The sequence below is a fragment of the Typha angustifolia genome, chromosome 10 (genome assembly GCF_048772165.1).
Source record: "Typha angustifolia cultivar Huaian chromosome 10, ASM4877216v1, whole genome shotgun sequence".
NCBI classification, from domain to species: Eukaryota; Viridiplantae; Streptophyta; class Magnoliopsida; order Poales; family Typhaceae; genus Typha; species Typha angustifolia.
Window position 1 is genome coordinate 2,728,041 of NC_133248.1, and position 27,942 is coordinate 2,755,982.

General features: G+C 34.8%; 4 protein-coding genes and 1 pseudogene across 6 annotated transcripts in view; 3 read left to right on the plus strand and 2 right to left on the minus strand.

The window, feature by feature from the left end:
* Nucleotides 1-6,391, plus strand: part of LOC140768503 (probable inactive ATP-dependent zinc metalloprotease FTSHI 5, chloroplastic) — a 38,975-nt gene extending 32,584 nt beyond the window's left edge. The window contains exons 18-19 of the mRNA XM_073108795.1: nt 2,919-2,999; nt 6,107-6,391. Coding sequence (XP_072964896.1) covers nt 2,919-2,999; nt 6,107-6,190 — 165 coding nt within the window. The 3' untranslated portion in view covers nt 6,191-6,391. The remainder of the gene's footprint in view (nt 1-2,918; nt 3,000-6,106) is intronic.
* Nucleotides 6,392-7,704: 1,313 nt separating this feature from the next.
* LOC140768652 (uncharacterized hydrolase YNR064C) lies at nt 7,705-14,157 on the minus strand. Its single transcript, XM_073109006.1, has 13 exons — nt 13,901-14,157; nt 13,746-13,800; nt 13,594-13,649; nt 13,072-13,172; nt 12,826-12,895; nt 11,601-11,670; nt 9,345-9,401; nt 9,194-9,261; nt 9,010-9,090; nt 8,723-8,800; nt 8,487-8,642; nt 8,257-8,409; nt 7,705-7,927 (listed from the first exon to the last, which is right to left on the minus strand). The coding sequence occupies exons 1-13, from the start codon at nt 14,015-14,017 to the stop codon at nt 7,856-7,858; spliced, it is 1,134 nt and encodes a 377-aa protein (XP_072965107.1). The 5' UTR covers nt 14,018-14,157; the 3' UTR covers nt 7,705-7,855.
* Nucleotides 14,158-18,855: 4,698 nt separating this feature from the next.
* LOC140768825 (probable auxin efflux carrier component 1d) lies at nt 18,856-21,574 on the plus strand. 2 transcript variants are annotated; one of them, XM_073109253.1, is made up of 6 exons: nt 18,856-19,630; nt 19,707-19,929; nt 20,008-20,093; nt 20,185-20,342; nt 20,843-20,919; nt 21,092-21,574. In XM_073109253.1, the coding sequence occupies exons 1-6, from the start codon at nt 18,952-18,954 to the stop codon at nt 21,156-21,158; spliced, it is 1,290 nt and encodes a 429-aa protein (XP_072965354.1). In that variant the 5' UTR covers nt 18,856-18,951; the 3' UTR covers nt 21,159-21,574. The 2 variants fall into 2 exon arrangements, with proteins under 2 accessions (XP_072965354.1, XP_072965353.1); XM_073109252.1 differs by having other exon boundaries at nt 21,292-21,574.
* Nucleotides 21,575-22,100: 526 nt separating this feature from the next.
* The window catches only part of LOC140768814 (uncharacterized), a 49,516-nt gene continuing 43,674 nt past the window's right edge, over nt 22,101-27,942 (minus strand). For both annotated transcript variants that reach the window (XM_073109236.1, XM_073109237.1), the window contains exons 13-14: nt 26,954-26,998; nt 22,101-22,565 (exon numbers count right to left, since the gene is read on the minus strand). In XM_073109236.1, the coding sequence (XP_072965337.1) occupies nt 22,467-22,565; nt 26,954-26,998 (144 nt within the window). In that variant the 3' untranslated portion in view covers nt 22,101-22,466. The remainder of the gene's footprint in view (nt 22,566-26,953; nt 26,999-27,942) is intronic.
* LOC140768329 (uncharacterized) lies at nt 24,559-26,307 on the plus strand (annotated as a pseudogene).

Here is a 27,942-nt window from a genome sequence, read left to right on the forward strand (position 1 = left end):
AATTTTCGCATATACGGATGAAATAAATAGATTACACAGAAATTGTAACAATTAAATTTTTACACGGAAGGGTGAATAAATAATTTGTACACAGAAAATTTACATGGTCTGACAAAGATACGAAATACAATAAAATAAATGTGAGTAAACCCATTTACTTGAGTCTAGGCAAGACAACTAAAATCTCAAATCTCTAGCTCACGTGCTAAAAAAAATCACCACCAAGGAGTCATGTGGTGGTTTCCGATGGCTCTGGCAGCGCTCCGGCAAGCCGATTTCACGGTGTGACTCCGACGGTAAGGAAGAAGAAAGTGAAAAAAGGGAGGACGAAGAGAGAGAAGAGAGGGGGGGGGGGGGGGCTGAGATGGTTTAGCTGAGGAAATAATTTTTTTAGGATTTTAATTTATAGATTATAAGAAGATCAACTTTAATCCGATTCGGATTAGAGAAAATCTTCTCTGCGCCTTGTCGTATGCCGAAGAGGGAGAGGAGGGGCTGCACGTGCACCCTCCTCTCTCAACCCCAATATTTTTTTTTTATTCTGACATTACTGATTAAGTACGTGATGAATATCCCCTCAAGTTTCTCCAAATTGTAATATGTATCTTCTACTATAAGGAGCTAAAAGCCTCAATATACCACTTCAGAACATCCTTCAAAGATTCATAATTTCATGAGTTGTATAAAAAAGTTGTTCTGTCATCCACAGTATCTAATTAGGCATTCACCAAAAAATAGTTCTGCCTAATAGATTACAAAGATTTCATATCAATTAGTGTTAATGAAGGATCTTATTTTTTGTTGCTATTTCGTAGTATATTTGTTCATAAATATTTCTACTAACTTCTGAGGACTGTTTGTAACAAGGATTGCCGTGATAGTAGCACGTGGCATGCCAGCTTAGCTCAGCATGACACATGCGTGGGCACAGCCTGTCATGGCGTTGGCACATCGTTGCACTTTAAAATTTTTTTGGGGCCTTTTAGTTCCTAAATTAGCTTGTAGTGGCTGGATTGAAGATATTTGGCCCTAGATTTTGACGTAGCAAATGCAACTTTTTGTAAAATAGCAATACGAATTATCACAAAGGCACAAAAGAATCTAAAATATTAAAAAAAATTTAGACGGTTGGAGCTGCTATGATGTTTCCACCATTCAAAATTATGATCAGTTGTCCGAGCTCTTCTATAAGCAAGTAAGCAGGGTAATAGCAATGTGCTGCCGCAGTCTGCAATAGCATCTTCTTGCACATGTAGTATCTTGTGGAAGTTTGTCATGCATGAGCATGTTCATCATATCCAATGTATTGAAAGGTGTTTTTGGCGGCCGCCATAGCAACCGCTTGTTGGGGGCGGTGGCATATCAGCCGCCCCACTAAGCTAGAAAGCACCGGTGCAAGGCGGGTGACCACGTGCATGAGGAGAGGAATAGGAGAACTTCTTATTCTCCTTGCGCCACCCCGCTAAGCGAGAGGGCACCAGTGCAAGGTGGGTGAGAACGTGCTCGAGGAGAGAAAGAGGATGAGGACTTCTTTCTTTCTTCTTCTTCATCTTCTCCTCGTTATTCTTCTCCTCCTTTTCTCTCTCTCTACATTGGGAACCGCTTTTTGTCATAGCCCTAAATGACCACTCTAGCTATCATATAGCCATACACATCTCGCACTAGCTGGCATGCACCACTAATAGTAGATACATTAATAAAATACATAGACATATATATTCATATATATACACACATATGCATAATTGTATACAAATATATATACATAAATATAGTTTTATATATATATATATTATATAAACATCTTAAACATATTTGTGAATTGTGAACCTTTGTTGTTATGGTTGCAAATTACATTATTAAAAAAATTTATACATACTATATTAGTAAATATTGTGTCATATATAATTATTTTTTATCTTTTACATATTAAAAATACTAGCTCGTCTTAGCACCCGCCTCCCGCCTAAGCGCTAGGAGGTGGGATGACTGCCCACAACCTGCGACCGTCTTTCAATACACTAATCATATCAACTACTAAGTACATATAGTTAATATTGTAGGGTCATGGATAAGGGAATCATATTAGTTAGGTTGCATGTCTGACTTCTGAAGAGGGGAAAAAGGATTTGGGGACACACTGTTATGACTTGTGAGCAAAGATCAAGTTACTTCCTTAATGTGCCCCTTTATAAGTTTGACTAATTACATGTTACTAATGCTCGTCCTTTGCATCAAAGAGGTCAGGGATTCAAGCTTTCCAAACAACCTCTTCAGAAATGAGGGTAAGGTTATGTGCATCTTTCTCCTCCAAGCCCTGCATAGGCAGGAGCCTCCTTCATTGGGACGCCTTTTTCTTGTTATTGACTAAGAACTTCTGTAATGGTTGTAATATAGGTAGTCAGACTATTATAGGAGTTTGAATTTTTGGCCAATAGTTAGGTGCAAAGTTAAAAGATTTTTCAAGATCCACGATATCCCAAGTGTATTACTCGCCAGCATGTTTCCAGCACACTTTCCTTGTATTGAACTTTATAAATTGGCAATTAGTGTAAATGAGAATATGAGATACCATTAGCTACTTGTATATGAACTTTCGTTGCCACTGGTTATCGATCATAACTTATTATGGACTATTCACGTAATTTACTCAATCATAGGTTATTATGGATTCTTCACTTAATTTGTTGATCTTTTTAAGATGCTACATTCTATTAAATCTAGTATTCTTTCCATTCAGATTGAACTCAACAACTCGTAATTTGCACTTTGGGTTATGAGGCTGCATAACTTTGACTTTATTTAAAGACTATTTCTATTTCCGTAGTACTTGTTCCAGGTTGTGTGGTATTGTAAGAACATATGTCATGATCGATCCTATTCTTTAAATATTTACAGCAATTTTTTTCTGCTGCTAGGATTTGCTTGATATTCTTGAGAAGTACGGCGGAATACGAGAGCAAGAGCCATTCTTTCTGTCAAAATCTTATTACAGAGAGGTACCCTTGAATTAACTTGGCTTTATTGATTCATGATTAGTTTGTAAAACAGATTTATCTGTTCAACTTAATTAGTAGAAATATGCATATACTTATCACTTGATTTTTGTGATTTTCTAAGTCATACCATTTAACAATTGACAATAGATCTATTTGGCTAAATCTATTTAGGGAACTATTCATTTTTGAGGTATCATTAAGCTTCTTTTGGGATGCACATGGTGATGCGGACATCTAAATTTTCATCACATGGTTACTTCATATTCAATAGTCAATTACTCAAATTTTAAGCATGTGAAAAAAACATGGTATTACTACTGATACTATTGTCACTTCTCTGCTTTCCTAGGGGCCTGAGAGTTTTCTCCTAATTTTTATAGTTTGATCTCTTCCTATCTGAGCCTTGATTTAGTTTTTTTCTTTTTGATAGAAGAATTTAACTGTATGGCTTATCTCTTCTGCCCCATCGAGAGATTGGATGTGAATGTGATTTAGCATTTGTCTTTTAGTCCACAATACGTTTTAGTTATATTTCCTTTTCTTTTAAAATCATAACTAGCAGATACCAATTATACTATTACTATGAATCATTGCATCTTACTAGGGTGGCAATTGGGTTGGGTTAAGCGGGTTGGTTTGGGTTGAGTTAAGCGGGTTTGGTTCGAGTCGGGTCAGATTTAGGTCTGATCAACTTTATCCAAACACAAACACGACCCGATTAATAAATGTATCATGGTTAACACGACCCATTTAACCCGTTTATTAAACGAGTCGTATTAACACGACACGTTAATACAACCTATTTAATCCGTTAAAATTTAATATTTATTGATTTTTCCTAGTATTATATAAAAAAATAATTTATTTCTAACTCAAAACTTATACAAACATAAAAATTACAATTTTAATAATTCACTGTAACACATTCATACAACAAAATTTAGAGTTTAGAACAAAGTTTCAACCCTAAGCGTAAATCCGTACAACAAATTGTCTAGAATAAAGTTTAGAACAATTAGAACAAATACATACAATAGACTTTAGTTCTAACTCTAACAATCCCATGACAATTAGAATAAACTTTAACGGTTACAATTCATTACAAATTACAAATAGCTTGAAATAAATAAATAACAACATTAAGCCCTCCATTTTATTGTCCAAAGATTATGACTCTGTCAAAAAGAACAAAAAATAATGTAAACAATCTAGATGGAAGATAGAGAAAAAGATAAAGATTCTAATATCAAACATCAATATTAAATATATAAGAGAAACAATATCATAACTTGGAACGAAAGCCATAAAACTAAATTAAGTTAAACTACGTTTACTGCAGTAAACATTTGATGCTAAGTAATTAAACTAAAAACACTTCAGTAAACATTTGATGCTAAATAATTAAACAGATCTAACAATTAATTAAACAATAAAATTACAGGGACCTAACATTTTATATTTTAGTGAGAACCTCCATATCCATGGAACCAATAACATAAAAAAATTACCACAACATTTTATATTTTCAGCAACAAAGAGACCTAAGGAATCAAGCAAGAAATAAAATTAATTACTCCACATTTTCTAAGAAAACTAGACCTCCCATTCATCCAACCATCTCATACAACATCTTTAAATAAAATTACAGAGAGAAATTAGAAAAATCGATGTGTCATTTGTCAATTGTCTTCTCGAACAGGGAGACACACTACTCACTAATCCTTGCATCAAAAGACATCTTATATAAATGAAATTAGAGGTTAAAAAAATATAAAGTAAAATGAGCATCTGACATAGTGTTCCATCAATCCTACATTCATTAACCAAATATAACTACAAAAGAAGATATAAAAAAAGAAAGAAAACTGATTCTATATTCATCGATCTCTCCTTTAAAATATTAACCAAATCTATCAAATCAGCAGCAAAATACATCAAATTCATAACAAGAACAATTTGAAGAATCCTTGTCCTTGACACCAGATTCGGTTGAAGATGATGGCCTAGTGGCCTCCCTCGACGTTTTACAGGTTGTTGGTGGCGCCACCTAAGACCGCCAGCTTCACCGCCGTCGTCGCAGCGCTGCTGCCAGGGAGGTTTGAAACCCTAACGCCCGCGGAGGAGGAGGAGGAGAGAGATCATAAGATAAGGAGAGCTTTGGGGTTTAGAAAGAGATGAGGTCTTTTCTATAAAGATTTATTATTAGCGGTTTAAATAGAGGACTGTCATTGGTGGGGTTTGGACGAACCCCATGAGCTTGGATTAGTTTCCCATTGAGTTAGGGGCGGGTCCAGTGAGGTCACTGTGCACGAGCAAGACGAACTGGATCTTGGCCTTGTAGTGGGAGTCGACGACAATCTCCATGCGGCTGGTGAAGGACATGGTGTGGAAGAAGGAGAGGAGCTCGCCGAGGGTAGTGTCGACGAAGCGAGAAGGGGCTTGATCTTGTGGTCGGTGAAGGGACGAGGGGTTCGTTGCCGAAAGAGAAGTGGTGGGGAAGGAGAGGGGCGGAGAGGAGATCCGGTGAGGGCGATGATGTCGTGAGGAAGAGTGGGAGCAGGAGGCGATTGTGTGAGGAAGGAAGTGAGGCTGTGAGAGTGAGTGAGTTACTAGGGTTTGGGTTATATATATATTTTTTGTGTGTGTGTGTAGACAAGTTGACTCGTTTATGACACGAACCTAATTAGACTAAACCCAAACCCGATTAAGAGTCGGGTTATCGGATCGGGTCAATTTTTGCCACCCCTACATCTTACGAGGAAAATTCAATTATTCCAGCAGAAGGAATACGTTTTGTCAACTTTGTTATGTCATTGTTGATCTAATGCTTGCACATCTTCTTTGCTTATTTTGATCTCATGATATTTAATTCAAGCTGATATTGCAACCTGCGTGAATTTGACTTGCATATGTTTAGTTTTTAATGCCTAGACCTTAATGCTACCTGCAAGTTCTCTGCATTGGCTAGTGATTCTGACATTGTTTCAAAAAAGATTCACTACTATTTGTCAAGCCTTTCTTCACAATAGTATTAACAACAATTGATTTTCTCAAAACAAGCAGACTAATTCACTTTATATGTTCATAACCATTCCCTTTCTTTGCAGCTCACATCCAGTGTCGGCACCACCGGGGCTGGTGATGACAACACGAATGGAGCAGTACTGGATCTTTTAGGTACCACAGTCTAACCCAGACTCGCCCAATTTTGCAGACTAGCTTCCTTTGATAGGCCAACACTCAAAATTATAGTCCTCCACAATCTAATGTACAGTGCTTTGTTGTTGTTGAGTCTTGATATTGAAAAAGCTGATGCATAGCAATGTAATTCTTTTGCGGATGGCTATTACAAAGGGATAATAGTATGAATCTTCATTGTTTTGATTCAGTAATGTTGCCCTGAGACATCTGATTTCTCACATATGGCATTACTGAAAGACATGGGTTCCACATATCTCTGCATTTTTGAATTTGAATTGATAGGTCTACCCTTCTATGGATCATGATCTTGTTGTAAATGGGCCAAAAATTAGAAGGTTCACTTCAAGAAGTATTACAATTTTTTTTTTAAAGAAAAAATTACAAACAATACCCTACATTTTGACTATATCAAAAACGGCACTCTCTTTTCATTATTTATAAATAGAGCAAAATTTTGAAAGATAGATAATATTTCGCTTGACCATCAGGGTAACTTAATTATAGAATCAAATTGTACCTCCAAAACAACTTAGAGATATATTTAAATAGTAATTTTTGATAAAATGGGATTAAATGAAGCCTCTAAAACACTATTAAAAGCGCATCTAAATGCTCTCTTCTCAAAAATTGCATCTGAACTCTGCAAGATTACTAGATCTAAAACTATTGATGTTTAATCTTAAAGATAATACTAGAGTGAAATATGAATAATTTCGGGAATATAAAATATCAGTTACTTTTTATTCCATCCCATTTGCTATATTACGTTTAACTTGGATTTTTTATTCAGTATTTTTTAGCAAATAGAAGGCATTATTTATAAATAATTAAAAAAGGGCTTTGGTTATAATCCAGATTCTTTTTTTTATTCGCATAATCCAGATGGTTGATTTTCTTGAAGGTCATAAGTTCAATTTCAACTCCAAATAATATTGTGGTGAAATTGCTTAGTAGCTTAGCTCGGTTCGGTTAATAACTCGGCAGTATGATTAGAAAGTTTTTAGTTGTATTCTTAAAAAAAAAAATAAAACAAGTTCGGATAAACTGTAGTGCATTATAATAATGAAGCCAAATAGAAAATTCCATTGTTACAATTAAGACGTTTGGAGTTCTCTATTTCAGCATTTCAAAAATGAGAGAAGATCAGAAGGGAAAGAATTAATTCAAATTTAAGTACAAGTGGATCTTCATACTTAGATTATCAACTCGTTGAAGCCTTTGCTTAAAAGCGTACATCATTACTCAAGGATTAAATGAACCACGAGAAAAGTGCCAAATCCTGATCAAAGAAAGATTCAGGCAAGAGTCTAGGAGTTTGCAGTGAAACCTATAACCCCAAGTGGAATAAAGGCCAAAAATGGAAGAACTGTAAGATAGATGCAAAAACTTTGTAAATTTCCTCAGTAGAAGTAATGTACTTGTGAATTAAATCATATGCAGGAAAACTTATGCAAGAAAATCATATGCATAGGTTCAATCAAATCCCTCACCAAGAAACATCAAATTTACCCTTGAAAAGTTCCATTAATTACTGCCATCATGGCAAACTTGTTGTCTTAGGCTTCCTAATTAGAAATGACTTCAAATCAGCATATCACAGAACAGTTCCTGTATGGAGTTTAAATTTCTCAATGAAAGGTGACATAAAACTTTTATTAACGTCTAATGGTCTCTGCGATGATCTTCCCAAGTTCTTCTCCACGATCCTCCTGTGCGTGATGACCAGCCTGCAGAAAAAATTAACATTAGATAGGCCCTCAGTGATAACATACTGGAAAACGATATAATTGTTTCATCCATTTTCAATGATGCGTACAGGTCATATATGGAAAGGATAGCAACATAAGCCCCAAATAAATGCTTTGGAAAAGAATTTAAAGATGTTTGCCAACTTGAATGGATGCATACAGCCAACCCGAGATTAATATGATTGAAAAATATCTTGATTTTAAAAGAAGTTGTTAATGCATTAGTACTTTATTTGACACACAGAGAGAGAGAGAGAGAGAGAGAGAGAGAGAGAGAGAGAGAGAGAGAGAGAGAGAGAGAGAGAGACCATAGGAAGCTCTACTAGCTTATGGTTTGAACTCTTGCAAAAATCCTCTATGCCATTGTAACTGAGCCAACGATCCCGCATGCCCCAACATATTGTTGTCTGGACTTTCCAGGAGTCACTGGATAGTATTTTCCTCATGTCATCAACATAAGCCTGTTGAAAAGCACTCCATTTACAAGAGTAAACTCATCAAAGCTAAAATAGTGAGTAACAATAGAAAAGAAGACCACCTTCAATTCTTTCTTCATGGACCTACTAATTGCATTTAGTGCAAAACCAGAAGAACCAGATGTAAGGTATGGCCTTCTATAAACCATTGCATCTTCCTCTTTCATCATGTATGGTCCGCAGCTAGTCAAAGCCTTATCACTAGCTCTGAGAGGATCCTAAAGAAACATAACTAAAAGTTCAGATTCACATAAAAAAGTTCTCTAAGTATAGATTAAGCAGTTTCAAGTCCTCTAACCTGTGAGAATATCTCACCCAACAAGAAATTGCTGAATATGGATAGGGTTGATGGCAGCTTTGCGTGCTTTTCCATAACCTTACATGTGAGTGATAGTATGTCAGTTCCAAGTTTCAGGTCGCAGAGATTAATGGCAATGGATCTAAATGTTCACCATCAGATAAAAGAAGAGAATTTAAAATGCTCAACAGAAGATAAAAGAAGTAGTATAAGCAGTACCTTTGATCTAAAACAATTGTACCAGTAAGAGGAAAAAAGAAGACCAAGTCATTTTGAACATTACTTACTGGTGGATTAACAAGAATAAGATGTCTCAGTTTGTCTTGATGACAGCTAGCGTATTTGACAACTACAGGAGCGAAATAGCCCTGAAAATATGTGGACCAGTTGGCTAAGAGCACATCATATATATTATTGGTAAAACGGATATCCAGATATCCTCATAGATACTCAAAAGGAAAAAAAAGATACCTGAACAACAAGAGAAAGCTTATCCGGAGCAACAACATCAATAAGAGATTCCAAAGATGAAACATACTCTGTGACACACCAATTGACTCTAGTAAGACAATGCTGAACTGACAATATATCCAAAGAACAAAGAACTAGTTAGAATGTTTACCATCCAGAGTATAATCAAAACCATATTGTGGCTGAGGCTTATCAGAAAATCCAAAACCTGGGCAAAAATAAAAACTTCAGCTGGTTATGATGAAATACAAATGATGACCATGAGACTAGACAGTTAAGATGACATTTTTGACAAGATTACCAAATTTCATTGAAAGCAAGGTTCGTCGTGCTTAACCTTGAGTAAATCTCTATATGATCTCTAATGGCATTACTCAGTTTTGAGAACAAAATTTATTTTAATGGTGGCTATCATTGATAGGCACACTGGCCCTCCAGTAGAAACCTTACCATGAGATGTCAAACTCAGCACCAACTAGGTGTCATTTGGAAGTGTATTTGTTTGGTAAATCATACTAAACCTCAAATTGTCAACTTCTTCATCACTTACACATTTAATCAGGTAATTTACCTTGCAATAATTTGGTCGCTGATAAAGTAACTAATTCTAATCTAGTTACTAACCCAAGTAATCTGTCAAAACTTTATGGTGAAATTCTGGGTCAAAATGTAATTCCTTGAATTTTTTCACGTGAAATTGCGATGTCTAAAGAAGCATAAATAAGAAAATTAAAGGATACATCTAGAAGATTTAACCTTTCATTATTCGTCCCATAAAAGAAACTAATATTGTTGATTAAAAGTTCTTTGTAATGTTAATATTTACCTCTTATCTGGTCTAGAATAACTGTTAAATTCTGTATGACACATGCGACGTTGTGCCATTCAAGTCAGCAACCATGTTGGCGGCATGGTACCATCATATTGCAAATATCTAAGGCTAAAACATACAGATCTCATGCACTAAAACCATGAAAGACAGTGAACAAGAAAGGCTGAAAGCATAAAATAATTCTGCAGTGGTATAACTTATAAGAACTAAACAAAAAGCAAAAGTAGAAGATTTAGCCTTTTCCCATTGTTTCAACACTTCATGAAAACAATGACATCTATACAGCCACTACGTATAGCTACGGTGATGGTCCCTCTGTTGTAGCCTCTGTGCGGAATGTAGAAAACACAGCACCACAAGCCAACAAGTTATGATTTTTCATTCTTAAAGACAAAATTTTATTTTGAGATCAATGAATTCATTATTGTAGAAGAAGCAATTTTACACTTTGATATATTTAGACCTAGAGATTTAAATCTCTCCTCTTTAAGAAAATATCAGATCAAGACTAATTACTAACCTTTGATAATCAGCCAATTATCAAAAAGTCAGAATTAAACTATCCAATAGAGCCTCACCAGTGAAATCTATAGGACGGTAATGATATCTTCTACTCTAACTATACATGTATTAAGGTCAAAGCACAAATCATGGCCAATGAGCATCACAGCTTTGCTTGTATTTCCAAACTATGGCATGAGTAGCTGGTGGAAACTGAAGGGAAAAGTCAAAAAATAACCAAGTGCAACACTACTTGACAATAGCTATAAACCAAGCTAGATATTATACCTGACCAAACTGAGAAGCAGATCCAGGATCATTCACAACAATGTTGCAATTATGTAGCTTGTATTCAAATCATGTAGGTAATTTAGGGGATTCAAACGATGAAAGAAAGATCCCATTTATTGGTAATCAATCTATGAATTCTCCTAATACACTATGATCCCGGTGATGTAGATAATAATTTTCCAAGTTTATAACAAAAGCAACTAGGCCTTTATCAGGTCAAGTTGGGAACATGGTTCTCAACTGGTCAATGTCTCACTTTGTATCATTGTTCAAGTTCTTTGTCACCACTGATCTAAAATGTGAACCATGAGCCTGCTTTAGTGGTAAAAGTAGCACACAGTTTCTTAGCCACCTCACATCAAGCCACATAACACTGCAAGATTTATCAGACCCTAGAATTGTCAATTTCCAACTATTAAATGTAAGTTTAGTAACTGCTGCTTTACATCTTAGATCATACCTGAGAGACTTCTTTCATTTTCTTCATTCATGTACTTGCTTTAGTTACCCAAATGATTTATGATCTTATATAAATTGCTTAATTTTTCCAAGAAATGAATCCAATAAGATCCGCCTGACTATTATCATAGCTGAAATTATGTTATAGATTCCCAATAAAAGAACACTAATTCAGTGAGATAACTTCCCATCATGATACTATAACAAACAATTAATGGGAAAAATCAACTAACTCTAAAACCTACATCCTTTATTTAAGGCTTGTATGAAGTTTTATGTCCATACCATTTGTAGAAAGGCATATATGCATATGGACAAACTTACCAAGCCAATCAAAAGCAATAGCGTGATAATCTTCAGAGAGTATAGGAAGAACTTTGCGGTAGGAGTATGCCTATAAACAAATCATGAACAGATAAAATGTCAATAAGTACATAACAATACCGGTGGAAAAACATATTATGTTACTCGATTCTCTATGAAGAATATGATAATTTTGGTAGTATAAAATTAATTGATTATGTACTTCACACATGCAATTTTGATGGTAAGGGAGGAGAAGAACATCTTATGTTCTTGATAAGATTGAATTACTAAACCTTTTTGTACTTACTAAGGAAAGATGCGACAATAATAAAAACAAACCATGAATCCCAACTATTTGAGGTCAGCTACATGAATCCTTTTCCTCCATTCAGCTCTAATTAATGTAAGATTGTTAAATTGATTGTTATCATATCAATAGAGCAATACGATTTTTTAGTTTCCCTAATTAACTCATTCAGTTTCCTTAGCTCACTTCTCCTCAATGGAATCAAGTCTGACAAATGATTGCTCTAAATATAAATTTATTTATTTTCTTTCAGAACTTATTTATAAGAAAGTTGATGCCTAAAATCTTGGTAAGGAGTAGATCTATAATTCCAGCTATATTCTTTGTAGGCATCTACCAGGACATTTCAATTTTGTTCACTATATTTATTATACCTACCTAGTCCGTACTCCAACAATCACCTTTTGCAGCATTTGTGGGGGAAGAAATAAATGAGGATCTGAGATAGTTTCCTTCTTTGCATCTTATAAGCATGGCTTCCTCAAGTGAACAGGAAATTAAAATTTCCATATTTATGAATTGTTCCAAACTTTACAATGGAGGCTTTTACGCACATTACCAGAAAATAGATTGTACAATTTAAGATAACTAGTGGATCTCGTTTTCAACAGTCATGAACTCGTTACACTTAAATCAATCCATCGGTAATTGCTTGGACAACAAGATTTTCAGAGGAAATAATGTTACTTTGATCAACAATTAACTCCTGGTTTCTTAATAAATTCAGTACATAATTAAAGACATATTTTGCAAACACTGGAATATAGATCCTTTTCTCTGAATCTAATACTGGTAGCTGAAATTCTCAAAAGGATGTAAATCTTCAGTAAATAATAAAACGAATCTTTCACTAATTTCCAAATGAGTGATTTGCTCAAAACCATGTGGATGTTCTACATATAAAAAAATCTGACATGATACTTAAAAAAACCTTACCTGAGAAGGAAAACCATGAATTAGAAGGACTGAAGGATTGGAGGAACTCCCGGCCTCCACAGAAAACCATCTATAGAAAGAAACACACCATCAATAAGAGAATAATATCATACATATGATACAGACGAACTTCACCTAACATGGAGACCTACATATCAAAAGTACCAGGATCAAGTCTTGTAGTTTTTCTGAGTACAACTCCAAATAAGCTGATAGCCTCCTAACCACACAGATCACTGGATTCACCTGAAAACATCTTCCGAGGATTGTGAGCTAGCACCCATTGTAAGACCAAAAATTGGATCCTTTGCCTTCCCTTTGTTTCCATACACAGGATAAGCTTTAACCTGAACAATATGGTTATAGTATGCCATCAGGATCTCAAGGTCAAAGATACAATTAGCAGAGTAGTAGTGATACAAGTCGACAAGAGATTTATATGGCCCAAACATTACATATATAACTATACATATAAGAGATTCAGGTACTGCAGTACCATCATGGTATTTTGATTTTGAATATCAAAACTTAACAGAAAAACTTATCTTCCCACCATCAATCATGCTCCAGACTAATCCTTAAGAACTCTAGGACCTATACAGAAGTAATTAAGAAACTAGAAGTCATAAGTATCCTCCTACTGACATTCATGTATAGCCAAGAAGAAGATACAAATGTCTGTAGATTGTACCAACAATATATACAATTAAAATAAAATTTTGGATCGCAATCAAAGAAAGCAACAGCATGAGATTTGAATGCCCATACCATTTTCCCCTTAGCAAACCAGTCATCAGATCGACTTGGCCCATCCGAATACTTCCCTGTTCCAATTCCCATATTCTTAAAAACCACGCAAAATACAAACTTTCCCTCCTTCATGAGAAGAGAAATAAGTGAATAAGCAAAAGTAGTCAAACCTCCACTAAACGAGAAACCATCTCCAATCGACTCCGGCGCATCTATCAAATACTCCTACACAGTGGACCAATCGAGAAATGTGATAAATCAGGCCTTAATTCAAGAGAAATAAACATAACATTCCATCACAACGAGATCAAAATCAGGGTTTTACCTCGTCATCACCAAGGATCGACCTGCATCCAAATCGGAGCTTCTCCTGCCGGACTCTGGAGTTGGGAGAGAAGCGGACAGGAGAGAAGACGGATGAGATTCCGATTTGGATCGCCATTGGAGGTGGAGGATTGAGAGGAGATTCGCTTCGATGGAAGATTCCATGGCTAGGGTTAGGGTTTTTTTCCTTCTACTTTCACCAAGGGATTAGGGGATAGGGTTTCTCTGGTCCTCCTCCCTCGTCCGGCTAACGGTCGAAAGGGGACGTTTCGGAAATGAAATAAAGCTTTTCGCGCCAAGTAAGCCGTACCAAATAACTTCCCCATCTCAGGTCTCCAACTACACTTACCCAGGACTGCACCAAGAAACACTGGTCTAATATAAGGACATTTACCCTTGGTCTAATATAGGGATTATTAGGTTATACATGATTTCTTGGAGACCAACAAGGGTAGAAAAAGCCCAAATCCTCTGGCAGCCTGATTGTTGGCACTGGGGTAAAAGAATATGAGAAAATATAAGAGAAAGGTTGTGGATGTGCTCGCACAAATGCTTGTATCTTTATAGGACTGGATAAGGTTCACAGAGTAAGTAAGACTCAACAATCAAAGAGTCTAAATGATGCTTGCCAGCTTTAGTGAGGACAAATAATATCGTGCTAACTTTAACAAGCAATGGATCTTCATTATGGGCATGAGCAATGAATCCCTAACCCACCACATCGGAGATTGTCCGGTAGACACCATTATAGTTTAGCTTGATGGTGCTTTCAGGCGGCTTAATCCAAGTAGTCAATGTAACTGAACTACTTAAAATAGGTCGAGCGAGCTTAGCGATCTTAGGGGAGTTCAAGAGTCATATAGATCATTTTAAATTACAATAGATTGGTAATTGTTTTCTTCCCGACGAAGATGAACTCATTGCGAGCTTTCCATAAATGTCACATTGCTGCATTCTTTTCAAGAGTTGCACCTTATAGTATATAGTTGCACCTTGGCACCAGCTGTTTTTACGTATGAAAGGGATAAAAATATGTCGTTCTAACTTAGCCCAAAATTCTGTTGCTCATGGTTTAGGATAAGAAAGGGCTTATTATTGCAGACTAAGTAAGGCATTAAGGGTAGGCAACACACTAAGGCTAGAAAGATGTCGTGAAGATAGGAATCGATGAGAAACCTTCCCCACATCTTCTAAAGAATTAGTCAGTCAATCCCGGTAATCGAGCTACCCTCCTAAGGCTCATCTAGGAATCTATAAATAAATGTAGACAAAGCCTTGCCAACCAACCAAAACTTAAGAGTCCAAATGGACTCATCAAGAGTAGAAACTTAGGGTAACTAATATAAAGGATGTGATCAAGAAGGTCTTGCCAAAGCTGTCCATAACCCTACTAGAATGCTGGTTATGGATAAATCAGTCAACCTCCTTACACAACAAAGTCTACTAACCTTGACAAAAGTTGGCTTAAACACTAGAAAAGTGTCAATGATCTAGGATTCTCTGAGGAAACTAAAGCGAGAAAAAAATATATTAGATAGTTAAGGAAGTCAAAGTGTTACAAAAAATTAATAAAGGGTCTAGGCATAGTTAATTCTAAAAAATTTCTTCTATAAATATTTAGTGCAAAATTTCTTGTTTAATTTTATTGGGTAACATATTAAATTGTTTAGTGCTGTATTTTTATTTTTATTTTTATTTTTCTCTTGCACTTCCTTTCAATATTTTAAAACTTCCCGTTCCTCTCAAAATACTTAACACTTTCATTATAAGTTCCACCATGAGATTTATAAATTTGATTTCACAATACAATTGATTCTAGGGAAATTTATTTTAAAACATTTCACAGTTTATCTTTATTATTACTAACACTACCATAATGATTTACATCCTTAAAACTTAATCCTTTTTCCCAAAAGAATTAGGTATCCCATCCTTACTTTATTGCTTAGTTACTGTTTCCTCCCAGTAACTTATCATTGTAATTTTAAGAAATAAAATTTTAAAATGGTTTTAAACCACAATACATGGGAAGTTATACCCAACCAGAGAATTTGGTGGGGGACTCTTCTGTTCTTCTTTTTTAAGCTTAATTATGAAAATAATAAATGTTAATTATAGTTATTTTACTTATAATAGCTTGATCAATAGTAATCCTTAGTCTGTAAATATCAATTCTCATTTAAGAAACCCTACAACAACAAATAAAGCATGAAAAATAAAGAAATAAACCATCTTCAACCTTTATCTCAACCTTCCAAAACTCTCTCTTTTGCCTAACTTCTAGTACTCTTTATTTCAATAGAGCATTGAACACATCTGTGATGTTGCCAATGCTTAGAATCTCTAGTCTCCATTGAACCTTGGAGGAGGGGTTGACAGGAAATTCTTTATGTGAGATCATCTTCTTCTTTCAGGGTAAGGCAAGAGATTCTTAACTCTCTTATTTATATTTGAATGTTATATAGGAATAATTTTATTAGAACCATTTTTGCATACACCCTTATTTTTGTACACCGTCTATGAAAAATCTCTTGTCTCTTTGACGTCGTTAATGAAAAATATCAAATGACAATTTTATTAAATACTTTCTTCTTTTTCCTAAAGTTAGGGTAAAATAGTTTCAAAAGGATATAAAATTAATCAAGGGACACTCACATATTAATTTTCTACGGAAAAATCTATCAAATTACTAACGAAAGAGAGATTTTGGAGTGTTTTCAATAACTAGGGGGGGACATAAGCATCTTTAGATTGATTTGTGCCATTTTATAAATTTTGATTTGAGATCATTAACTATGGTAGAAACTTCATTATATCCGCTTTTATTTAGCAAACTAATATACATTAAATTTAAGTAGAAATACTAATAATTATAGCAACCTTCAATTACTTCTAGCACATTGTTCTAACTTTTTTGGGGTTCATATAAAAATAGTTCACTAATTAATTTCAATATTTATTCTTTTTAGGTTATTATCTAGCTATTTAACAAAGGAGAAAAATTATTTGTTTTTCCTTGTTTTATTATTAAAAATATAAAATGATTTGAGACAAAACCTAAATTTAAATCATACCAAGATGAGAAAATGGCTTGTTTTCTTTAGAGAATCTAATCATCACCCAAAATAATTATCACACTAAATATGGTGATAGGGACGAATCATAATACAAGTAGGCTAGTTGATATAGATGATAAAAGTTCTTAAGGAACTAATTCTATGTTTCTATCTCCCTCTCTCTCTCTCTCTCTCTCAACCAATAGAATCCCATTGGTATGGTATGTTCACCTTTATGGCTACATGGTCCTGCGGTCATTCTATGACACCCCCATGGTGTGCGACGTGCTGCATGCCCCCACCCACATGCATGCCTCTTCATGCAAACTCATGAATGCCAAGAACTGAGACTCCAAGCAACTTGGAGTTTTTTCTCTTTCTCTCTCTCGCTTTTTACTAATGTAATTCTAATATATTCAAATAAGTGAATTTTAAACTTATTTACAAGAGTAGATGCTGTCCTAATCCAGGTGGATGTCGCGTAGAAAAATCGTTATCTGAGTCGGCGATTCTAATTTAATATAACTTACTTTCTCTAGAATAAGCAAATTTATACACTAAGTAAAATATTATTACACTCCCAAAACAAAACAAAAAAAAAGTTAAATGGAAAATGACTAATTAGCACTCAATTGAATTCTTTATTGGATGCCCACAGAGACTGGACTAAAAGAGTGGGGTTAGGAAGGTGTGGTATGTTAGAAGAATAGAAGACCACCGGCATGAGATGAGACTTGTCATTATTCTCTCCTCAGACATGTGATGGCATTCAAATGTCTAATAAGAGACTAAGACTGAAGAGCATCTCCCTAGCAATGCAAGAATCTAGTGCTAAAAAAGGGATTAGATGAAGCTGTCTACCAATGCATTCTATCATAGTACTATATGCACATAGTTTGAATTCAGAGTTATGTAGCTAATTTATATATCAGAAGAATTAGTCTACAGACTTAGATAGTGCAGTGTATTTCCTGTGTCTTTTCTCTACCCTATCTTTTTAGACCATTGAAACCTAAAGACATGGTTACTTTAAGCATCTCTTAGCCTTTCTCAGTGACTTATTGAAGGGATAAGATGATTCTATATGTTTGTGCCTGCTCTAGAAGTATATCTCTTGAGGCATCAATGCTTTCAAACTGAAGGAAGTGGGTGTAGAATGAATGGTGCAAATATTTCTAGGGGTGCCTAGTATATTTTAGATCATAAAACTCCAAACAGTCAAACGATCATTTCAACTATGTCAATAGCAATCCTTTTAATTTGCTAAAGGTACCAAGAAATCACTGCTGGAAGTGTTGGCAACTTTTATATATTGAAGAAAATTGATGTCTTCTTGACGCACTTATGTGGCACTCATATGGAGTATGGACTAGATTGTCATCTGTTTGGATATAATGTTTGGTGTGCAGACCTAGGATGGTTATAAACTTGGAGAGTGATTTTTGATTCTTTTCAAATCATCTTATAAAATTTTGAACCTTTCTTAATTTAATTGTTGTATGATTTGGAACTTTGTGATGTCAGCTAAGTATCCATGATCACCTTTGACCCAAGAATATCTGGGTAAAGGAGTCCTCATGGAAAGACTCTCTCTCTCTCTCTCTCTCTCTCTCTCAAAGTAGTTGTAGAAAATATACTTTCATACAAGCAATGTAATACTTACTAGTAATGCTGTGCAGGTATACAAAGTGACATCTCAAAGTGTTAAAAGTATGGTTCTTAAGATTGCTATTTCCACCTAATTACTCTACGGAGAGAGAGAAAGATAAAGTTCACTCCTAAGTTATCTTTTTATCCTATAACAACTGCTATCTCAATATGGTAAAATTTCATATCCTTCTATTCTACTGCAACTAGTGCAATTATCTCCACTGAAACAATTCTCCTAGACCAATCCAATTTGCCTTCAGTTCACCATTCCAAGCTCCAAAAAGAATCCTAGACTCCATTAAAACCACAGTAGAAGCATAACAGAAGAGTTCAGAGAGAATACTACATGATGATTACACCCAGAGACATATACAATGTCCTAAGTGCTGTGGTTCCACTCTACATTACCATGTTCTTAGCCTATGCCTCTGTAAAGTGGTGGAAGATCTTCACACCAGAGCAATGCACCGGCATCAACCGCTTCGTGGCCATCTTCGCGATCCCTCTTCTCTCCTTCGACTTCATCTCCCGCATCAACCCTTTCAAGATGAACATCTTGTTCATCGCAGCTGATGCCGCTTCAAAGATTCTAGTCCTCCTTGTGCTCTTCTTATGGGCCTGTTTCTCTCAGAGGAGAAGTCTAGGTTGGTGCATCACTCTGTTCTCACTCTGCACACTCCCTAACACACTTGTCATGGGGATCCCTCTTCTCAAATCAATGTATGGAGACAACCAAGAGGACCTAATGATCCAAGTAGTGGTTCTCCAGAGCATAATTTGGTACACTGTCCTACTCTTTCTTTTCGAATACCGAGCTGCGAGAAATTCCATCATGGAGAAGACTAGTGAAAGTAGAGAGACTCTACCAGTCCAGTTAGCCAAAGAGGATGAAGTGGTTGATGTTATCATCGCAAAGACATCGCCGGATCTTGAACAAGAAAGGCTTCAGAGCATAGACATAGCAGCACCAGATTCAAAGGAGCTGCACAAGTTTGTTTGGAAATGTGGGTGCTGCAATTCTGGAGGCAAGTCAAGTGAAAGATAGAAAACTATATTTCAAACTACTCAACTCTATATTTACATCTTTGTTTGCATGAGCAGGTCTACGTGAGCAGTCTGTGAAAGTCTGCAGCAAAGAAGAGATTAAGAACCCAGATGAGAAAGGTAACCAGAACACAGTAGAAGATAAGAACAAGGAAGTGGCTTCAAGCAACTCATCTTGGATGGTTTGTTTGATCATGAGAATGGTTTGGTATAAGCTCATCAAGAATCCAAATACATATGCTAGTCTCTTGGGTCTGAGTTGGGCTTTGGCTTCTTGCAGGTAGCATTTTAACTTTCAAAACACACACACACACACACAATTGATTGGTATCTTGATTTTCTCCTCAAAATTACATAGATGGGATTTTAAGAAGCCTCTGATCATGGAGAACTCAATTACAATCTTATCAAATGCTGGTCTTGGAATGGCCATGTTCAGTTTAGGTAAGAACTAAAATTGATTTTAAAACTACAATTTTGGAGGTTTTTGTGGGAATTGGGTAAGTAGAATGATAGGCTGCTTTAAACTACTCAGGGCTGTTCATGGCTTTGCAACCAAGCATTATAGCATGTGGATGGAGATTGACAACATATGGAATGCTGATGAGGTTTGCAGCTGGGCCTGCTGTGATGGCAGTAGCTTCTCTTGCAGTTGGCATCAGAAGCACCACACTGAAAGTATCAATAGTTCAGGTGAGTATAAAAATTTAGAAGGCTTTTACTTATAAAAAGATAAAAGCCTACTCTTTTTGCTTAGACAAATTTGATTTGTAGATACCTTCTACTGTTCTTAGACAAATTTGCAAAAGATCAGACCTAATAATTGACAATGAATATTCTAAGTATTTCACTTTAAAGAAAAAAAAAACTAAAAAAATGGACTTATTTTCTTCCTCTCTTTCCAGTTTTGCAAGAAAACCACCTAAGGATACTTACTAGGAAAAAGAAGAATATATTAGAAATATTTGTTATGAATGAACTGGAGGTGGTGTTTTGCAAATTTACCCGAAAAGGAGTCGACACAAAAATATGTACAGAGGAGGTTTACAGAAGACTAAAACATCGGTAGCAATATAAAAGATGCAAAAATTAGAAAATCAAGCATCTTATTTGTAAGAACAAGGATCTTGTTCAGAAAGAACAATAAAAAGAGAGATTATTGAAGTTCTGTCACTGAAACAATCCATTTTCAGGCTGCACTGCCTCAAGGAATTGTGCCTTTTGTGTTTGCAAGGGAATACAATCTACATCCAGAGGTGTTAAGTACAGCGTAAGTCTTCTATACTTCAAAAATTCTAGTTAGAGAGGAGTAATGTTCAAAAAGAAAAGAATATTACAGTAGGAAAAGAACTGTTAATTCCCAATTAGCTTCAATTTTACACACAGTAAAATCTGCACAATGCTAACTTCAAGATGCCAATTTATTCTGATATTCATTACAGGGTAATCTTCGGAATGATAGTCTCATTGCCTGTAACGATTCTATACTTCGTATTTCTGGGATTATAAATTTGTATGATATCTCATGAAGGGCAAGTGACGAACATCAAAACTCGCATACAAAGCTTGTTCAGCACTAAACTGATCGTCAGGTTGCTAACTCCTCACAGACTGACTCATGAAGGTAGATTTTGGTTTGCAGGACAATGAAAGAAGAAAAAAAAAAGGTTACTTATTTGGTTGGATGTAGCAGATATGGAAGAAATGCTTTGTCTTCCTAGTTTTGCAGAGAGGAAATGAGTATATTGCCCGCAAATTACAAGTAATCAGCATAAGAAGATTTTAAATAGTTACTTTTTATAAGATAATTCTCATTGTGTTCTGAAATTTGTTGTTTGGCTCTGCACTCTTTTCTGAAACAATGAGTGACTTTTCAGAACTGTGCCAGAAAACTTATATGCAATATAAATTCAGACACTTCTCTTTCTTGGCAACTAGGAGCACAGTGATACTTATTTTAAGAGTTAACTTTTTTACTTCAAGTCAGATTTGGGTACAAATTATACAATAATAGTTTGTTAGGTTTTCTAACTTCTAGTTCCCACACGATTGTAAATAAATTGTAGGATTGAGGGTTCACCTGTAAGGTTATATCATGAATTTGAGTGCTTTAGGATTTTCTATTAATATTGTCTGACCAAATGAAAATATGTCAAACAGACCTTAAGTTGGCCCATTATTTAATTTCGGTGATCCAAAAGAAGTTAATAACTAATAAAAATCTACAGAAGATAAAAATTGGACAATGCAGGTTGCTGAAGAAATCTCCATAAACAAATATTTCCTTATGAATTGGAAGAAGAAAGAGTAGCTCATTACAAATAACTAAGTCAAACTAATTTTGAGAATAGAGAAAAATATAATCTCAACCAAGTACTTTCCAGGTATAATTCTGGTCAATGTAAGAGGATAGACAGAAAAAACATTATGCAAGTCCACTATTAAGATTGCTCAACCCATGTAAAATGTAATTGAAGCAGTGATTAAAATATATATATGTATGTATATATATATAAATGTACTTTACAACTTTGTGACCTCAGTACAGATACAATATACTCAGTCTGATCAAGAAAGAATGAACAATGAAATTGCACCTAATAAAACATTGGAGTTGCAAGTATCTGCTTACTTGAAATTCCAGTTGGTATATAAGTGGTATGTAACCTCATAGAAAATACGTACTTTTGGCTTCGTCATATGCTGCAGAGTTGTTTGTCATGGTTTGCCACTTTGAACAGACTACTGTGAGATTTGGGCTGAACTATTATATAAATTTGAAAGGACGCTGATAGGAAACAGAAAATAGATGTTCTGTTATTCAGGATAAGGGTCAGTCCAACACTTATCCTTTACCACTGCATGTTGCCATCTTTTAGTAAAAATGTCTAATTCAGCATAAGAACGCTTCTTCATCTGCAAAAGAGTTAAAAGTTTAAACTGTCATCCAAGTTTGCTAAAGTTAATGTTTTCATGCAAAATTGTGTGGAGGATTTATCAGTAATAATGCTACTTGCTTTTTTTGTTATATAATACCTGTGGGCTGTGGCATCTCTAAAGTTAATATTTTTCTATTATAAGTTGATAGAACCAAGGATGGCTATGCCAGTCGGCACGCCCCGTGTCGACTGGCACTTGCTATGCTAGTAGTGGGGACTTGACTCATAGTGGGCTAGTGGCACACCCGTGTCGAGCCGTGCAGGTCTCTGGCTGAAATGGTGCCATTTAAAAAAAATTCTATTTTCGTCAACTATCATCAAATCAATTTTAGCCATTTTCTTAACAAATGACTTGTGGAGCCTATTTTTCTTTTTTTTCTTAAATTCCATCAATCATCATCAATCAACTTTAAAATGGAGTATTCAATCATATTATGGAATGTTCAATCATTATTATTAGTTTTAGTAACTGTATTCAATCATACTATGTATTCAATAATATTTGTATTTGACTATTGCTTTATCTTTAATAAACTAGGTCATTTATAAAAAATAATCTAAAGATAAAATACTATAATGTAAGTTTTAATATAAATATTTAAATCAGAAACCAAAAATTAACATGCCGAAGACCCAAAAATATATCTAAATATCCTAAAACGTTTATTAAAATTATGTTAAATGCTAACCAATGGCACGCAAAGGAGTGACTGAGGTTGTGCCGATTGGCATGCCTCGTGCCACTGGCACAGTTATTATTAGATAGAAATATCTTTGAAAAGAGTACTTATATTCAATAAAGCACGGACACCTCTCCTAGGAGGAGGTGTCCGTGTCGGACACGAACACACGTTGGACCTGCGTGGGACACATGACCAAAACGAGTTTGGAGTATCCATAATTAAATAATAAAAAATAAAAAAATTGGACACGTGCGGGACACTACTGGGACACGGGCGGGGATGGGCGAAATTTTGGCTAATGTTTATCGGGTTGGGTTGGGTCAGTTTTTATTAACTTGGATCCAAACTCGATAATAAATAACTAAACACAATCCTAAATCCTCATCCTTACACCTCACTGCTAACTGTTGAGCGACGATCCAAGCTCTAAAACCCTCAAGCGGAGCAGCTGAATCCAAGGCGACGATCGCAACGGCCGACGGGCTGCTGAGCGAGTGCGACAGGCTGCACACGGCGAGGGCGACATGTTCTTCTCTCTCTCTATGTCTCTCTCTCTCTATCTCTGTCTCTGTCTCTCTCTCTCTCTCTCCGAGAGGGCTTAATCTTAAATTTAAATTTTCGTTAGTTATTTTAATTCTAATTAGTGTGATAACCTGTTAGTTATTTTAATTTATGTTAGTTATGTTTTTATATCGACAGTTATTTTTTATACCGATAGGGCTTAATCCCAATTTCTCCCTCTAATTTCTTTCATGTTTCCTCTCTTGTTATTTAAATTATTAAATTATATTAAAGCTTCTCTCTCTATTAAATTGTTAATCTGCTAATACATATCTTTCTACTAACGTAGTTTTATATTTTTATTGCGGTTGAAGAAAAATGAATACTGAAAATAGTCCTGATCCTAGTCAAAACACTGTATCTTCTGTGGATGATAATACTCCTTTGTGGAGATATGTTACTAAAATGGAGAAATTGGGAGAAGGTGGAGAAAATTATAATTTTAGATGTAATTACTGTCAACAAATCTATAAAGGATCATATTATAGAGTAAAGACTCATTTACTAAAAATTAGTGGGCATGGAATTAGAGATTGTCCAAAAGTGAGTAGTGAACATATTTTGGAAATGAAAAGGGTTGTTGATATGACCGAGTTGAGAATTAAAAATTTGATGCCTAAACAAATTCTTTTATCAAAATTTGGACAAATAGCATCTTCTAGTAGCTCAGTTGGAGGTGCGTGTTTTGATATGGGAAGGACATCAAGGAAAAAAAGAGCAACAGGAATGATACCTATTGAGAAGTCATTTAATTCTGGTGCTTGCAATCAATTATATTGCGAGATTGTAAGAATGTTTTATTCAGCTGGGTTGCCTTTTTATCTGGCAAGGAACTCTCACTATGTTAAAGCATTTCAATTTGCAGCAAATAATAATATTTCTGAATTTGTGCCCTCTGGCTATAATATATTGAGAACTACACTACTTCAACAAGAGAAAGCAAATATTAAAATATTGCTAAACCCTATTCGAAGCACATGGGGGGAGAAAGGGTTGAGTATTGTATGTGAAGGTTGGATTAATGCATAGAGGAGACCGCTTATAAACTTTTTAGCAATGACTAAGAGTGGCCCTATGTTCTTGAGGGCTGTGATTTGGGCCTCATAATGTAGCCCAAGTGGTTACAAATAATGCACCTATTTGTAAGGCAGCAGAGATACTTCTTGAAGTAAGATTTTCTCACATTTTTTGGACTTCATGTGTAGTTCATACTCTCAACTTAGCTTTGAAGAATATATGTCTAGCAAAGAGTACTGAGGCAAATGAGATTGTCTTAGATGAGTGTAGCTGGATTTCAGTAATTGCAGAGGATATAATGTGCATAAAAAATTTCATCATGCAACATTCAATGAGGTTGGCTATCTTTAATAAATTTATTAACTTAAAATTGTTTGCTATTGCGAAGATTCGCTTTGCTTCGATGATTATAATGTTAAAAAAATTTAAGAAGATCAAGAAGGGCCTTCAATCATTGGTAATTAGTGATAAATAGAGTTCTTACGGGGAAGATGATATTGGCAAAGCACAATTTATCAAAGATAAAGTCCTCGATGATATTTGGTGGAATAAAATTGAATATATACTTGCCTTCACAAAACCTATATATAGTATGCTACAGGTTGCAGACATAAATAAACTATGCTTACATTTGATATATGAAATGTGGGATACAATGATTGAAAAGATAAAAACATTCATATTTATGCATGAAAACAAAAAGGAAGGTGAGGAATCTATTTTTTATTCAATGGTGCACAAATCCTTGTGGATACATGGGACAAAAGCAATACACCACTACATTGCTTAGCATATTATTTGAATCCAAGGTTAATTTCATTTCTATAGTCCTCTTTCTTATGATTAAATATTTTATTGTTCTTTCATTGCTATTGTTGACTAATTAGATGATTATGTTAATAGGTATTATAGCTCATCATGGATTCAAGAGGATCCAAATCGTGTACCACCGTATAAGGATTTGAAAATTCCTAATATGAGAAATAAATGCTTAAAAAGGTTATTTAATGAAAAATAGTATACTAAGAGTATATTAGTTTCTCCAAATCAACAAAAAGTTTTGTTCAATATGACTCGATAGTAGATAGAAATGAGTTTGATCCAAACATCTGGTGGGGTGCTCATGGTGCTTCTGCTCCTATTCTTCATAATTTAGCACTTAGGGTACTTGAGCAACCTTGCTCTTCTTCAAGTTGTAAGAAGAACTAGAGTACCTATTCTTTCATCCATTCATTGAAAAAGAATAAGATAACTCCACAGAGAGCTGAAGATTTAGTATATATGTATACTAATCTTCGCCTTCTATTAAAGAGGTCTCCAGATTATTTGAGAGAGGAGACCAAGATATGGGATGTTAGAGAAAATTCTTATGATTCCTTTAATGGTGCAGGAATGTTAGAGTTTGCTAATCTCTCAATTGATAAACCGGATTTGGAGACTATAATGTTTATTGATTAAGGCAATGAGCCAGCTGAAGATGAATGTTCTACCTTATGTTGCTATTTTGTAATGATTGTTAGTTTTTCAACTTCTGTGAAACTCAGTTACTTGGATAGTTAGATATGTTTTGTACTTTTGGGGCTTGTAATGATAATTTGATGCCTTTTTAAAATTTTGTACACTTTTGATTGTCTTTCAATTTATTCTTATCATTAAATTAGTCTTACAGCTTGATGTATACTTCTTAGTTCTTATAGCTTGATGTATATGTATTTAATACTATTGCATTGCAAACTTTTACTTTAGATGTATATATATATATATATATTATTTATTTATTTATTTTGCCGTGTTCTATGCCATGTCTTTGTCCTATATTGTCAAAATTTACGGTGTCAGTGTCGTGTCATGTCCGTGTCCCGTGTTCGTGCATTTGGTGATTCCGAGCATTCATACTAGCACTATTTCTTGAGAAATGCCATTGGTCTGCGACTACCTAGATAAACACTTAGCAAGAAAAGAAAAATGTATAAATTTTAATTTATATCTAGAATTTGGTTCTCAAATTACTTGGGCTCACAAAATGTGAGCAAGCAACCAAGTGTATAGATTAGTGTCTATTGATTTAAAGAGTCAATATAAAGTTATGTTGATGAACACTTACGGCCTGTCGTGCTTGATCATTAGAGGTTGCTGATCCAGGTGGTGCCTGCATATTTGATAGTATGAAGTCATTCTGGCACTTATTTAGGATGCCAACAAAACTATAACACATACTTAAATAATAAAATTCAAAGTTTGGATGCTTCAATTATGATGCAAATTAGATGCATAAAAAAGAATCCAGAGAAAATGATGTCAGTGCGCAATTAATAAAAAAACTTGAGTTTAATCCCATAAACGAAATTCAAATGTGACAGCAATATGAACATAAGATGGGACAAGCAAAAGAAAGTAGTATGTGTAAAGGAGACGATTAAATTTCCCAAAATTTTCTTTTGTAGTAGTTGAATAAATCATTTGGCTTATGCAGAGGTTCTTTTTGGAAGAATAAACTAGATCATCTTAAAAGGGCAGACCAGAAGCTGACAAATTTAGACTAGAGTATAATCCTTAATCTTGACCATTCTAGAGTAAATTAACAAATCTTAATATTACATCTACATTATTCGTAGGATCTACTGAACTCTAATTTTTAATTTCTATAAAAGAACTCATGCATCTCAAAGGTTACTGTTTTGTTGCCATTGTCACATCTAGCAAGTGTTGGCAACAACGATGGTCATGTCGTGCTACCATCGCCACGGCATGCCTTTGCACACCCCAGCGTACCACTAGTACACATTTATAATATTTTCTAATAAATTTTTTAGAATATTTAGAGATATTTTTAGGTCTTCAGCATATCAATCTTTGTTTTTTGGTTTAAATATATGTATTAAAACCTACATTATAGTGTTTTATCTTTAGATTATTTTTGTAAATAACATGTTATATTAAAAATAAAGCAATAGTTAAATATAAATATTATTCAACACATAATGTGATTGAATAATTGATTAAAACTAATATTAATGATTGAACACTCCATAATATGATTGAATACTCCATAATATAATTGAACACATAATATTAATTGATAATAGTTCAATA